The 16636-nt window shown below is 40.2% G+C and overlaps 1 protein-coding gene across 1 annotated transcript in view; it reads right to left on the bottom strand.

Moving 5' to 3' along the window:
- Window positions 1-16636, bottom strand: part of Nell2 (neural EGFL like 2) — a gene marked incomplete at its 3' end in the record, with an annotated part of 263811 nt that overhangs the window by 97848 nt on the left and 149327 nt on the right. Inside the window, exon 13 of the mRNA XM_028789385.1 lies at window positions 813-938. Coding sequence (XP_028645218.1) covers window positions 813-938 — 126 coding nt within the window. The remainder of the gene's footprint in view (window positions 1-812; window positions 939-16636) is intronic.

Here is a 16636-nt window from a genome sequence, read left to right as displayed (position 1 = left end):
TAGCACAGTGTATAAAGGCCCACAAGTAGAAGAAAATAACCACATATCCATATCATCCTATTCAAGACTCAGTGACCATTATGGAAGAAAGGGTAGAAAGACTTTAAGAAGTAAAGAAGGAGTGTCTGGGAGTGCTGCATTTCAAGAACAACATCCATTGCTATCTTACCAGGAATAACTGGGTGTGTGAAGCTAGGGACCCTAAAGACTAGATGGATTGAGGCCTCCTTATAGAAGCTGTCGGGGAAAGGTCATTAGACCCAGACCTGAATATCCAGGTACTCTCACGCACCTCCATTCCAGCTGTACATAATTCTATTCCAGATGCAGATTATATACAGCCACTCTCAGGAGGTTCCAGAGTGTTGGGGCATGAAATTTTAACTGAGGGTGTGTCTCTTCTATGCAGCCATGGGGACCATCCATGCTACAGTGAGACTTCTCAGTGATATAGCTGTTTTGAGATCACCTGCACACCTGTAAATAATCTTTCAATCATGCTTTTATAGGCCAAATAAACTCACAGGTTGCCTAAGCAAGACTTGGGTAAGACTGTAACTTTAGTCTGCAGTTAACACCCCTATGAGTCTGAGTAAACATTTGTTCATGTCTCCGCAAGTAAAGTTCATGCAATATCAAGTACTCTATTCTTCAGAGCAGATTCACAATTAAATGCTAGAGCAAGATGCAATAATTTCCATTTTAATTTTTTTATGCTGAAACATTTATGACACACTTCTCAGAAATTTAAGAAGAAAACTTTGAAAACCTAACAAGACAAGAAGTCCCAATAATGAATAGGCACCGCTTACCTGTGCATGAGTAATCGTCAATCCTGATGTACCCAGTTTTGCAGATGCACATGAAAGAACCAGGCGTGTTCACACACATGGTGTTCTCACGACAGTAATGACGCCCTTCTGCACACTCATCAATGTCTACAAAGGAAAAGGGGGGCAGAGGTCAATGGTGGCCAATATTGGAGAATTTTCCTATGATTTTCCTTGCTACTAATTGAACTGCATTTTAAAAGAGCATTCAAAAATATTCCCTTTAATAAGAGTGTTGGATGTGCAAGACAGAAAGCATGTGCGCTTTTATAAACAATTCCTTGCCACAGTTTCAAATAGGCCTGCTAGTTTCAACTTGCATCATTATGAATAGCTTTTAAAATCTTCATTCATCTACTCGTGTTTGATAAAATGAATCAGAAGTTACAGATCAGGTTGCCTTAGTATCCTGAAATCTTCAGTCACTGAGGCGACTGTTATCTTTGATTCACTGGCTATTCAGTACACCTTGGGGAGAACTCACAAGAGGTAATGTGTTCAACTGTACACAGAACTTGAAGGATTTCATTTGAAAGTAAGAATCCAAGAGCATCAGAAAATAGAACAATAAGTACCCTATTAGGTATCTGAATGCAGACAGGATTACAATGTGAAGAACAGATGAGGAATTATGAAATAGTAAAATATGATATGGAAGCTTATACATGTGTTAATTTTCACCTCGAGTTATAAAGGCTTATAGATGTTAAGACAAGATACACAAGGATTTTAATTGTGAAGAATGTGAATTTTATCAATAAATCTTCATTTTACCAATACTTCTTTACATGGAATCGAAAGCACTTACTAAATACTTGTTACTGAGAGCCTATATTCTGAACTGAGGAGACAGCACACTCAGAAAAGTACCTGATGTATAAACACGGGGAATCCAGATCAAATCCCAGCATGTCAAATCCCAGAGTACTGGCATATAATTGTAATCCCTAAGGCTAGGAAAGTGGAATAAGTCAAGCACAGAAGGCCAAGTACCATATAGTATGGACTGTAGGAAGGTTAATCTCACAGAGGTTGAAGAGTATAATGGAGCTACCACACAGAGACTGGGAGAAATAGGGAAATGATGATGAATATTAATGTCACAGTTAGATAGAAGAAGTAACTTCTGTTGGATTGCTTCACCTTAGAGAGACTACAGACAAAAATAATGAACATTTCAAAAATATAGAAAATATCAAAAAAATTACCATAAGGAAATAACTGTTTGAAAACATAAATATATCAACCCGATTTAAATTTTATACAATGTATTTATGTATTAAAATGTTACTTGATATCTCATTGACATACATAATTCTTTTGCATTATTGTATCAGGTAATGTTTAGAAGTAAGAAATACAAGCACTAGATGAGCCTCTCTGCACAGCCAGATCTTGAACATCTATCACCAGGGTTTGGCTGTATGAATCCATCTGATTCTCACACACACACATCAAGTCCTCCACCCAGTGTCTCGGCTTAGCCTGTCCACTCCTGCCTGCATCTGCCCACTCCTGCCTGCATCTGCCCACTCCTGCCTGCATCTGTCCACTCCTGCCTGCATCTGTCCACTCCTGCCTGCACTGGCCCAAGCTCTAGGCTTCGTCCAGGATCCCCGTTCATTCCCACAATCCACAGGCGCTTTTCATCGCACACTGAACTCCACTCAGCCAACCCTGCACATCCTTCTCCTGGGTCTTACTGGATGCGTCGGCCTAGTTTTTTACTACATAAATCCTCCCCGAGCACTCTCTGTATGGATACATATATTTTTTGACAGACTCCAGGATTGCACCCAGATGCAAACGCTGCATGCCAGCCCAGCTCGTGTCCACCCAATTCCATTCCACCTAAGCCATAGCCAACCCGTAGGCCTCGTTTGGCCCACTCATCCTGTATCCTAACCCGGCTTGTTCTGTATATACCAGACACAAAACTAGCAAAAGAAGACAATGTGCCTAGATTTCATTTTCAAAAGTATAAAAGGAAAGAAAGAGAGAGGGAGGGAGGAAGGGAGGGAGGGAGGGAGGGAGGGAGGGAGGGAGGGAGGGAGAAAGAAAGAAAGGCAGGCTATCAAGACAGTAACTCTACACAAAAATCCGTGAGACCTTTAGAAATATGTTAAGCAATTAGAATGACCCGATGAACTACAGGATATAGACTTTAAAAGAGCAATTAAAATATTTAACTAACGATTCAAGAATTGTAAAGAAGGCACAAAGACACAGCTGAGGAAACTTAAAGAGACTGGCTGAGTGAGTGGCACCCAAGACAACACAAGCAGAAGGCTGAAGGACATGAGGACGGCAATTCTGAAGGGGAAAGTGGAATCCAATAAAGACAGGAACGTTGAAGAGTACTCAAGCTGAAACAAAAATTAAACTAAAATACTCAATAACTCAACGAGAAAACTCAAGCGAACACTTTACAAGCCAAACAAAGCAAGCAGAAGATGGAACATCAGGACCTGGAGATAAAGTAAAGGATCTAGTCAAAATAAGCAAAGAATGTGAAGTTTTTATTAAAAACACAGGAAAGGAACATACAGGAAATGTGGGACAGCATTAAAAGATGAAACTTTAAAATTATGTAAATAGATGAAGGAGAATACCAGACCAACAACATAGATCATATATTAAACAAGCTCATAGTCAAAAACTTCTTAAAACTATGAAAAGACATGTTCATATGATATAAGATGTACACATCAAAGAGCTAAGTCCAGAATAGAAACTGCCTATGTAACATTCATTGTTAGAACACTAAGCATACAGAACAAATGAAAGAGTGTTGAAAACTGCAAAGGAAAAAAAAAAAAAACACAGTCATATAAGAAAAAAAAACCATCAGAATAATAGCTATTTTTCAGTTGCAACTTTGAAAGCCAGAAAATTCAGGAACAGCCTGGCGGTGGTGGCGCACACCTTTAATCCCAGCACTTGGGAGTCAGAGGCAGGCGGATTTCTGAGTTCGAGGCCAGCCTGGTCTACAGAGTGAGTTCCAGGACAGCCAGGGCTACAAAGAGAAACCCTGTCTCAAAAAAGCAAAAAAAAAAAAAAAAAAAAGAAAAGAAAAAAGAAAACTCAGGAACAACGAATGCTAACTTCCAAAAGTCCATGGCAACCATATGAGATTATACCCAGCAAAACTATTTGTCATAAAGGAGAAACTTTCTAAGATATGAACTGTCTAATCATATTTTATCCAAAAAGATATAATCTAAAGAAAATACAGGAAGTAATATTTCATGCTATTAAGAAGAATGAACATAGCCAGGAGACTGTCAAATAATAGCAATGCTACAATCACTAAAACACAAAGTACCACTGAGAATAGAACAACAGCAAAAGTCAATAACATGACAGCTGCGATCGCGAACGTTCAATAATAACTTTAAATATGAACAGCTTCAATTCTTAAACCAAAAGACACAGACTTGCTGAATGGGTCAAGGAACAAAATCCGTATTATCTGTTGCCTACAAGAAATGCATCTTATCATTACAGAGGGTAATCACCTTAGAGTGAAAGGATGGACAAACATATTCCAACCAAACGGGGCCAACAAACAAGGAGGTGTTACTACCCTAATATATTAGAAAATAGACTTCAAACTAAAACTTACTAGAACATACAAAGGAGGACATTACATCCTAATCAAATGAAACAATTAATCAGGAAGATGTTTCTATCCTAAATGTATATGTGCAAATTCTGGTGTACCCAATTTCAATAAAAGTGAACTATGGGACTCAAAGTTACACATTAACATCAACCAATTATTAGCAGTTGACTTCAATACCTCACTTTTTTTCCAAGAGACAACTCAAAGGTCATCTGCACAAATATACCAAAAAAATGAAGATAATGCCACACATTAATAAACATATTGACAGAGTGTTTCATCAAGACACCAAAGAATATCTATTCTCTTCACCAACAGATGGGAGCTTCCCCAAACAGATCACATCCTGGGACACAAAACAAATCTTAACAGATTCAGAAAGATTAAACTAACTATGCCCATCCCATCTGACCCCAGTGCAACTTCAACTTTACAGCAGACAAATTTCTAGTAAATATACGTACTTGTGGAGATTAAATAACTCATTACTGAATGATTATTGGGCCAAAGAAGGAATCAAAAGAGAAATTAAAAAAATTCCTAGAACTGAACAAAAATTAAAACTACATTCTAAGTATCCGTCTTCATATCCATAGATGAGTATAGTTCTCACCCCTCATCAAAGAAGCTTTTCTTCAAACTACAGTTACAATTACAGGAAACCACAACCAATCACAATGCAGGGAATAAAAGGTCTTGCGATGCCCAGTCCCAGATGGCACATCTACAGTACAAATCCTGCACCTAAGACTCAAGGATTTTGGAAAAGAGGGGACTGAAAGATTTCAGTAGCCAAAGGAACAAGATGTTTGCTGTGAAGTTTTATTGCTTAGAAATGCCCATGGATGCTACACCCATTAACTTGCATCAACATGGCTGCCCAAACAAGATCTGAACACAGTGGTACCAATGGACATGCTAACATGGAAAAAAAAAAAAAAAGCTCCTGAGGCCTCAATCCTAGACAAAGAATTACAAGCAATTAATGCCGAGAGCAGGGGAAATAATCTTCCTTGGGGAAGATGCCCCAAGAAGCTTATTTATTTATAATCTTCCAATTAATTATTCAATACAAAGTGGCCATCCCTGAGATTCTATACATTCAAGTCCCATTATACAGGCTCAGCACATAACAACACCAAAACAAACAAAATGTACAAATGTAGCTAAAGTCCTCAAGCATCGGCCTGTGGATGAACTCCATGGTGGATATGAAGAAGTCTGTGTGCACAATGGTGAGAGTAAATTTGCAGAATGGAGGAGCTAACAAAGAAGAGTGAAACTGTGAAAAACACTCTGGTCATCACTGGGAGGAGTTACTCTGCACGTGCCATGGCCCCTCCTCAAACAAGTGCAGCCCTTGGAGGAGATGGGGCAGCAACTTCAGTGGCGAGAGCCAAGCCGTACAGGCCACGGCTGGAATAGGGTCCTATATAGCTCTCTACAGAGACAGCATCCTATGGAAAAAGCCTGTTTCCCAACAACCTGCTACCAAGCTTGACAAATCAGTGTGAAACATCCTGAGGACACTTAAAGCATTATGAACTTTGATTATACCGAAATCTTGTGGGACAAAGTGAGCAAATCAGACTGTGAATCGAGATTAATTTTGTTAATGTACTCCTGGAACACCACACATGATAGAAAATGTCAGTCACAAACGTAAATAGGTGTGATCTGTGCAAGGGTAAGATGACCTGAATACAGTCATTTTTCCACGGTTCCTCCGGGGACTCCAACCCAGAGCGATGTGAGATCCTGACCTGCCCCATTTCCATTTGTGGACTCTTCCGTTTTAAGCAATCAAATGGCTAAATAAAACTCAAGCAAATGTCGATGTGGGACCATAAAGTAGAACCAAGGAGCTTATTTAATTGGAGCATTTAGGAACCTCAGTGTAAATGTTATGGAGAGGTTGAGTCTGCATTCAAAAGCTAGCAGAAGGTCAGCTTGGGCAGTCCTGAGAGAAAAGGAGGCAAAAGATCAGACTCCCTTCAGCACTGTGGACAGAGTGTGCTTTGCACCCTGATTTCAGAGGGAGCCCCACAAGGCTGTGTTTATGTACTAACACTGCATTGATGTGGACAGACTCTTGCAGACACACAATGGCATTTGAAAAGCAGTCTGGCGCCGGGCGGTGGTGATGCACGCCTTTAATCCCAGCACTTGAGAGGCAGAGGCAGGCGGATTTCTGAGTTCGAGGCCAGCCTGGTCTACAGAGTGAGTTCCAGGACAGCCCGGGCTATACAGAGAAACACTGTCTCGAAAAAACAAAAACAAAAAAAAAAACAAAAAAAAGAAAAGAAAAAAAAGGAAAGAAAAGCAGTCTGGCAGAAAACAAGCGCAAATTTGGTTCTCAGGATATTTTAGCTTTAAGAACCAAGTTAAATGAGCCAAGTCCTCAGATTCAATCTTATTGTGTATAAACTGATCAAACGTCTCCTAGTAAGAAATTTCAATTGGTTTTTTTTTTTTGGTCATGTTTTGGTCCTCTCAAGTACAGAACTATGATCACAACTTGTACTAAACAAGAAGAACTGTAGTGAGAATGGGCAGCCAAATGGAAATATTCAAACAGGAGCTAGACATACCAGGGTCCAAAAAAAAAAAAAAAGTGCATCCATTGCTCAACAGTGTAGTCCTTAATGCCTCTTCCAAAACCGAATACCCAGAAAGTTAGCACCTAGACTCTGGAGGCTGGGATGACAGCCCAGCCACTGAAGTGCTCACCTTGGAAGAATGGGGCACCAATTCCCAGAGCCCCTGTCAAAAACAAGTAAACAAACAAGCTAGGTATGATTGGCAAATGCATGTAATCCCAGCACCAGTGAGGCAGAGAAAGGGGGATCCCTAGGGCTCACTGCCAGCCATCTCAGGGTAAACAGTTGAGTCCCCAGCCAGTGAGAGACCCCCATCTCAAACAAACAAGCCAGGAAGGAAGGTAGTTCCTGAGGAGTAATATCCCAGGTTAATCTCTGCCCTCTGCACACACCTGAATAGGCACCTCCACAAGAGTGCTTGCAGGCACACATACACACACACACACACACACACACACACACACAACCTGACATACATAGGCTTGCAAACCAAGAGAGCAGGATCATGCCATTATTAGCTCTCTCAGTCAGGTGTCTCTTGCTTGATGCTAGCACTTTGCTAGCAGAATTCTAGAGAGCACGATCTCTGAATGTCCTGGTTCCTTGACAGCGTGTTCTATGTTCAGATAGGTTCCAGGTGTAGCTTACTATAGACCTCTTCCTCTTCACTATGCATACCGGCAAGCTTCAAGCTCTCTGATAGCTGTCTATCTTTAATACTCATTTTTATTCACTGAGCATCAGATGGACATGCACTGGGCTCCAGATACTGCATTGGGTGACAAAGACAAGCTTACCTGAAGAAATTTAACCATAAATAAATGCCAGTGCTGTGAGTCTGGCTTAGTACACAACAGAGACTTGGGCAGCCTTCACTGAATGGAGAGCAATAGGCTCCATTAATGGAAGTACAGTGTTTGTACTGAGCACCTGTTAATGTACCTAGGAATGTATACTTGGCAATAGAGATGACTTTATATTTTATATAAACTTGAGAAAACCAGAATTTATTTATGTGAATAATGGCACCAGGTCCTATACCTACAATATCATTTTTAAAAGAAATCCTATGAGGGGAGGCAGTCAAAGAAAACTTAATGATGGGCCCACACTTGAGGTGGGTTTTGAGATGACCGTGGCTTCAAGTGAAGGGTTTCTGTGGTGTTGTAAGGGCTGCCATGGAAGTGCTGTCTGTCTGTCTTCCTAACGTTGAGCTAGATACTGTAGCATGCAAGCCTGCGGCCGATAGCAGAAAAACCAACTTATTTATTTTATGAATTTTTTTCTTAACAGTTTAATGCAAGTCTTAGTTTTAGATGGTTGCAAAATTTAAGGTACTTCCCCTAGCCTGGATTCTCTGGCGTTAAGAGTATCTATTGCTGTGTGATGATGCATCTCATGTCTATTTTCAGTGGAATATAAGATTTGAGGACACTGAGCTTGGCCAGGACTTTGGCTGGCCCCAGCTGTATATCCGTTGGATGAGTTAATACATCTTTTTCAAGGCTTTTCCCCTTAGAGGTCAAAGGGGAAGCATCCTCATTTGTCTTGGTCTGACCTGAAGCTCAACTTGGCAGTGATCCCACACTGTTCCAGGGACAGGTCCAGACAGTCCCCTGGATGTGGCTTTCTGTAGAGGGGGCAGGCGCACCCTTCTGTCCTCCTTGCATGTGGATTGACTCTCAGTTGAGTGGGGAGCCTGGAAGGGTATCCACTGCCAACACAACTGGCAGCTCATCTCCAAGTCCTTAATTCTGTCATCACAAGCTGATTTCCAAGTCAATGCCCATTGTTTAGGGTTTCAGTTCTAACAAAGGGAGAGTGACCCAGATGGTTGTGGTGGTTTCTGCTTCTCTGCAGTTTTGTAAGACAGGGAGTATGTTCCATTAAACTAAAAGGTAGAAGAAAACAATGTTTCTGGTATTCGAACACTTTCTCTTGGGCCTGGGAACCTTAAGCTGATCTATTTTAGAAACAAGGAATTTAGAACCCCCCTTTCCCTATTTGCAAGCTGATATAAAATCTGTAATAATTCAGAAACACAGAGTTTTAGAGGTGAGATGAACTTGATAAATTATATAACTCAACCGGAATAATTATGCTCAAAGAGACAGGCAAGGGAAACTAAAGACAAAATGGTTAGTAGGGCTCAGACCTGAAAACTCTTGTGGGCCATACTGAAGTACTGCACCTTATCCCATGTGAAAAGGGAAAGCTTAAAGGAGACGGTAATTGAATCCTGTCTGTGGCTTTGGAAACCCCCACCAGCACAACTTTCAGGCACAGTTAATGAGTGAGAGGCACAGAAAGAGTATTTCTAGATTAAGGTCCAAAATGAATGTTCTTTCTGGCCTCTGGACTTGTTTCTGAACTAAACCCGGAGGCAGTGAGCACTTAAGTCCTCCATCCCCCACCCACCTTTTCCCAGCCCCTACCTTTCTACCTTCTATCTTGAATGCCAGGAGCACTGCTCTTTTTCTAAATTATGCTGCATTTCTAAAGTGACAGTATTTATCTCGACTTTATCTTGCAGAAGCATTGTGTGAGCATTTTAGGGAACACAAAGGGCTTCTTGCTCAGCCAATACAATGTTGAGCCCCTGCAGTTCAGTTCTGAGATGCCGCATATGCAAGAAAAATACAGACCAGCATAGGATATTGTTAAGCCTCTGTTCAACATCTGTGAAACACCCACTGGGCAAAACTGGCAGAGAGATCATCAACGTAATTCACAAACTGGAAACAGACTAAGTTCTAAGAAACTTGAATCTGGGATGAGATTTGAGAGTAATATTTGGAGAGATAAGAGTATTTTTAAAAATATAACATTTGCAAGTCTAAGTAGGCTTCTTGGTAGAAAAGAAACCCAGAACAGAGGACCATTTACAGATAAGTTGCCTTGAAGGGAGATAACAGCATCATACACTGTGGCAACACTGAGGCTATTTACCAAGATAATTCTTCTATATTAGGATCGCACCCACCAAAGTGCACATTAAAACATATTCCTGCAACATACAGGAGTTCCTTAGTCACTGCAAAACGCTGCTCACCAATTAGTTTTGTTCATTTTCACCTCTCGCCACTCATTATAAATTTCATGGTATACTTCACAAGAATAGAAACTCTAGCATTGTGTTAGCTTTCTTGTTATCTTTAATTGAACATTTTATTCTTGGGATTGAGATGAGAGTGGTAGATAAAATTTAGAGGACAGCGTAAAAATTAAAGGACAGCATAAGAATTATAAAACAATATTTAAGGAGAAAGTTGAAAGGAAGAATATTGAGAAGTTGGGTTCACTGTCATAAATGTTTTATCTATTGAGATTTCACCACTTCCATCTATATCCAACAAGGACGCCATTATCAAGAACTCTGAGTAAGATAAGGTATCAGTATTTGAAGGATACGATTGGGTTTTTCTGATTAAAAAAAGACACATATAATAAATAAATCACAGTGCTGTTTGGTAAACAAAGCACAACTTCCAAACCTAGTCTTGAATCGAAGGAGAATGTGGCGTCCACACAGAGGTCTAATGGAGAAGTGCAACTGTCTAGATCAAAGGCCGACGAAGAGAGTGCTTGCAGTAGGAGAACTACACACACTGCTGGAAAGTCGGAGAGGCTGATGGGTATTCATGGTGATTCACAGAATAAGTGGGGAGCGGTGGGTAAAAGTTCTGTAAAATCTATGAAAGTCTAATAGTCTATGCTATCCTTTAGTTGTAGATTATTTACAGACATGTCACTAATGACACGAACACATCCCATATATATGCTAGGATGTTTAAAAGGTCTAACGCGTGGCACATGAAGGTAAATCCGACTCCCGGACACTCGGTTCTTCCACTTCTAAGGCAAAGCACAATCACTGATATCAATTTCTTATGCAGCCTTCCAAGTGTTGCCAGTGCTTACATGTGTGTGTGTGTGTGTGTGTGTGTGTGTGTAGACGCACGTGCATATGTATGTGTGTGAGTTGTCAATTGCTTTTCAAGATCTTTTAGCCATAGGGTATAGAGTAGATCAAAAAACAGTAAAACTTGAAGTTAGGAGAAGGTCCGCTTAGTGGGTTCAGTTCCTGTTTTCACTGCCCATAAAGTCGTGGCAACTTGGCAGAATAAGAAAAAAAAAAACTAGATGAGAAATTGTTTGTGCTCAGGTATTGACCCTGTAAATTAGTCAGAGAAGCTCTCATGGATGAAGCCCTCTTTCTTCAGCTTCTAACTGAGGGGGTTTAGACTGGGAGGAACTGGAGAGATGATGACAGAGATCATGGCTTTAGAGTGCTGGATCTGAGGTCCAGGCAGAAGTGTCCAGTGAGACACATGTGCTCTCATCTCACTCAGCAGGGAGAACCTAACTAGAGCTCAGACTTTGAAAGTCACATGCTATACTGAAGGAATGAAAGATGCGTCTCAGGAAACATCACCTAGGAAGAAGGCATGCATGGGGAGGAGAAGCTCCTGGGAACTCTGAGGAACATGACCTCATAAAGAGAAAGGAAAGACTGATGAGGATCATAAAGAGAAAGGAAAGACTGATGAGGATCAGGCAGAGTCAGCGGCAAAACCAGAAGGCTGCAGGCAAAGGCGAGCCCTAGCTTCAGCCAGCGCCATCACTAAACACAGTCTATATCTACAAATGCCTTTCTCCCAAGGTGGAAATCACTGTGCGAATTCCCAGTATCTTTAGAAAATGGTGACTAGAGCTAGCCTAGCCAGGCATCCTATGGCTGTGATACACATGACACCAAACATGACTTGAGGTAGAAAGGGTTTACTTCAGCTTATAGGACGTAGTCCACTATGAAGAGAAGACGAGGTAGGAACTAGGAGACAGAAAGTGAAGCAGAGGCCATGGCGTAGTAGTGCTGCTTATGGCTTGTTCTGGAATCATATTCAGCTACTATTCTTGTACCTGCCAGGACCACTTCCTTATGGGTGGTAATCCCCAGTGGACTGGGCTCTCCCACATCAATTATTAATGAAGAGGATGTCTCACAGACTTGCCTAGACCACAGAATTATGGAGGTACTTTCTCCACTGAGTTTCTCTCTTCTCAGAAGATTCTCAATAACTTATGTCAAGTTTACATAAACCTCAACAGTTTAAGGACTATGACCTTGATCTATAGCCAGGGATCTGTGTATGGAAATTTAATTCAGAAGATAACTACACAAGTAAGGAAGATTGTAAAATCTTCCAGTAAGGATGGTGGAGAAGGCACTCAAAATATAAGTGGGTAGCATCAGCTTCTGGTCCACTCTGGATGTCACCATAAAACAGAAGGCAATATGTATATGATACATAGAGGGAAGGTGGTGGGATTTGCATCCAATATGCCATGTGATGTCTTGCCTTAAGGTCACTGAAGATCACTCTCTCACATGTTGGAAGCTGCCTAATATCCTTCAACATATTCCGTTCCCAAGTAAACGATGGATTATAACACTTGCAACTCAGAACTCAGATCCATAGAACACAATATCATAAAGTCAAAATAAACAAATATTTGAGGGAAAGAGTAGTCCATAAAGCTAAATATTGCCTAGAAGCCAAGCAAGATAGTGACTAACAAGTATCTGGTCTAAGAATACAGAAGTTGCTGTGGGACCTTGTGAGATAGTTTCTGGGGGGTGCGGCGGAGTGATGTGGGAAATCTAGATAAAGGAAAATAGATGTGGAAATTGCTGGTTTATTTGGAGACTTCTGTTATTTGATTTTTTTTTCTAGAAACTGTCATATGAGAGGATGTTTATGCTGAAGAAGGCACGTGGGAGGATTTTTGCTGAGAACAGATGTGTGGTGTTTTTCTGGAGCTGCCTGGGAAAAGCATATATGATGTTTTGCTAGAGCATCCGCTGGGGAGAACACGTGATGTTTGGAAAGGGTATAAATATAACACTGTGTGGCATTGGTTCTCCTTGCCACTCTTTGCTCATTATCATTTGTTATGACTTTGTAGACAGAAATGCAATGAAGAAATTCTGGTGGTGTTCCGGAGCTTTCTTGCCACTTCAACAGACTCTGGCCAATCGGCAGAGCCTCTTGGATTTGTCTGGATCGAACTGCCATTGCTGATTCATGAACAGTGTTTGCACGTGGATCCAGCTACTGCTGCTGATTTGTGTGAACTGAACTAGTAATATCTTGACAACACAAATTGCATTCACACCAAAGAACTATTTCTAAACAGGCCCACATCTTCCTTTGCCCTATTAACGTTTCCTTTCTACTACCTCTGGTGGGTGGGCTAGAAGGGAGGTTAAAGCATTTAAGGACACTTATTAAATAATGTTTTGAAAAACATAAGCCTACAGGAGAATGTCTAATTTGAAGAAATAGAGATGGTAGGTAATTGGTAATAGATTACCAGTTGAAGAAATGTACTCAGGAAGAGGAAGAAAATCCATGTCATACAAGTCAGAAGGGCTGTGGAGTAAAGAGAGACCCACGCACACTGTGATGAAGGTGGGAAAGACAAACAGGAAAGCAGAAAGCTGAGACTGAGAGTCAGCAACTGTATGATTGTATCAAATTTCCTCTGAAGACAGAAAGAGATGATGTGTGGTTTTCAGATGGGTGTGTCACTCGTGAGAGAAGGAAGAAAGGGCAGGGGTGAGTACGTGGATGGCTGAAATAGAAACAGTAGATGGAGGACCTTATTGTCTATCCAGAGAGTAAGAAGGGGCGGCCCCTGGGGATGGGGAGGGTATGGAACACTGGATGTGGGAAAGGAAGTAAACTGAGCTGGAATTTGTGTGCCATTACCAAGCTTAGGCAGATACACAGCCAGGTGTGTATCAGTGTGTGGAAGGCAACTGAGATCTTCATGATTTTCTTGTTGTTGATGTTGTTTCTGAATTCTGTATTCATTAAGCCTTAACCCTACCACAAACTTGTGTCCTAGGGGCCGCAGACAGTTGCCTGCTTTTGCAACCAAGGAATACAGGCTGTGTTACAAGTTCCTCAAAGGTCACTTGCAAGTTAGTGATGACAAAGATAAAGTGGGATCAACCACGATGACCCATGCAGTGTAGTCTGTTCTTCAAGTTCAATCCAGTAATTTCTAGACAAAGCCGACTATTGCAAAGAACACCAAGGTATGCCCTGTTTGTTCCATTCTCTGGCTGTTCTCTGTCAAGTTTAAACTGGATTCACATTGCCAGGCTGACAGGAAGTCTTTGTCCCACATTAGTCATTTCCCTGACCTCTCTGCCATGCACTTCCTGTATATGCTCCTTCATGGCTGGTTAGTTGCTTTCCTGACTGGATCCATCTTGCTTTAAATTAAGGAACAGCTGGGCTCATTTGAAACATTGCCTTGTGCTGAACTTCCGGATTCATCGAGTACAAGATCATTCTTTCCAAGAAGGCGGATTTTTATCTTTAAATGCTAAAGCCAATTTAACAATTATATATTCGTTTGCCAGATGACAAAGATTTCAGTCCTTATAACATTGAAATTGCTGCATACTGGGAGTCACTAAACTGTCCAGCACCTTTCAGGAACAATATGGAGACACTCCAATTCCCACTGGCTCATGTAGACATAAATCACTGACTGAGCAGCACGGCTAAATTTGGCAATTTTAATCAACTTTTAATGTCATCTGGGAATAATGATTGCCCAACAAATCAATAGAATTGTGGTCCCTCTTCACCACACGTCTGTCCGAGGTAGGAGAACAAAGTTTAATTTAAACACATAGTTTCTTTCAAGCCCATTCTCCATAGTAAAGAGCAATTATTTGGAGTACAGTTAATACAGAATTAAGATGGTTTGTATTTAAAGGAAAAACAAATAGTTCCTTATGTATTATTAAAGCCCAGAGGTCTATTTTTATATCACGCCGATGAATGATGAATAAGGGATAGAATTTAGACTTAGCATGCCTACGTCTGTTCAGCAATACTTTGTGCTCATTAAAGGCAGCACTGGTCTGCCAACTGTCCCTGTATCAAAACACAAAGGACCCTTCCTGTGGAACACATATTGGCCTAATCAACCCAGTGCTCTCTCTGTCACACAGATCAAATCTGTTGTTCTGAAGCTTTCGTTTTGTTTCTATCTGCTTCCTGCCATCCAGTTCTTGTTGCTCACAACTTGTTCCTAGTTCTGTTTGTTGCGTAAACACTGAAATCAACATGGACTCTAATGTGACACACCAACCATCTTGTCCCATGTTGCCTCTTTGTGCGACCTGTTCTCATTTCCAGCTTCATTATTCTGTCACTGGCCATGGCCAAGTACCAACCGTCATTGCCAACCCGTTTTTATTAACGGATGCCCTGAAGAATATAATGATCATACTATATGTTAGATTTGATTCTTTTTGAAGACTCATGAATAAAGAGAGGGAGAGAATTGTAAAGGGAATATTAATAGTTCATTTCGAGCAACCAATTGTTAATTAGCCTCAAGCGTATTTAACAAATGTACGTAGAACATGTGACTTGGTTTCTTTGAAAGGAAGATGAAGCTGGCATTTATAATTTAATCTCTCTGCATACCTGATCTTCAGCTTAATAGCACTGCAAAAAGACTTTTCCTATAAGTTAATTTTTAAAATTATTAGTCATATGTTCTGCACATGTCACTTCAAATGGATTCTATTCTGGGAAAGGGCTTTTTCTCCTTTAGAAATTTGCATTTCTATAATTAAAAAAAAACCAATGAATGACTCTTTATATAATACACCTGCAACTGATTTGTTTAGAATGAATTGCTAAATTCCAGCCAGAACTTTTCTCTCTGATTTTAGTAAACAAAATATGCATAGGTAATTATCAAGTTTTTAACCTATTTCTTTACACATGGACACACATATGCAAAACTGAATCCCTGAGGTTACATTGAAAGATTATTCATAGAATTTGCAAAATGAACAAATTATATATGCTCTATATTCAAAGACAAATTAGAATATAATTTGGACCAAAAGGGAGTTTGACACAGTAATTTGGCCATAGAAGGCATCAGTAATAAATCAGTTACTGAAATAGCTAAAGATCGTAGGAGAAGTAGTTTCAAGTATGAGATGATTTTACCATCTAAACTCTAAAAGAATATTTTCCCAACTTTTCATTAGTGATAAAACATTTTAATCCCCAAAATAAAATGTTGCATAATATCACTCACATTGGAATCAATAAATATCTATAAAAGTATAAGTTCAATGACAAGTTTTACCAAGAACTAATCTTACTGGAAGACATTTTTCTAAAATTAGTTGTGATTAATTTCTTCCCTAAAAACCTCGTGAAACAAACTCCTCCCCATAAACAAAAAGATAAACAGAATGAGACTCAGTCATGCCAAGTGCCCTATACAAGCTCACTCAGTAACTAGCCAGAGTAAGAGCAAGTCTTGACCAACTTCATCAGAATTACAACCATTGGTCACAGATGGAGAGACGTTAATTTCATTTGCATAAACATAATATGTACATTTGCCTACTAAATACTCGAATTTCTTCTGATATATTCCTCTGCTATGAAGAAAAATAAAATTATGAAACTTGCAAATAAAATGGGTGGAGGTGAAAAGAATCATAGAGAGGGAGGGAGTTCAGA

Source organism: Grammomys surdaster, unplaced genomic scaffold (assembly GCF_004785775.1).
Source record: "Grammomys surdaster isolate TR1022 unplaced genomic scaffold, NIH_TR_1.0 125818, whole genome shotgun sequence".
Lineage (NCBI taxonomy): Eukaryota > Metazoa > Chordata > Mammalia > Rodentia > Muridae > Grammomys > Grammomys surdaster.
This window is presented reverse-complemented; position numbering and strand designations above follow the sequence as displayed.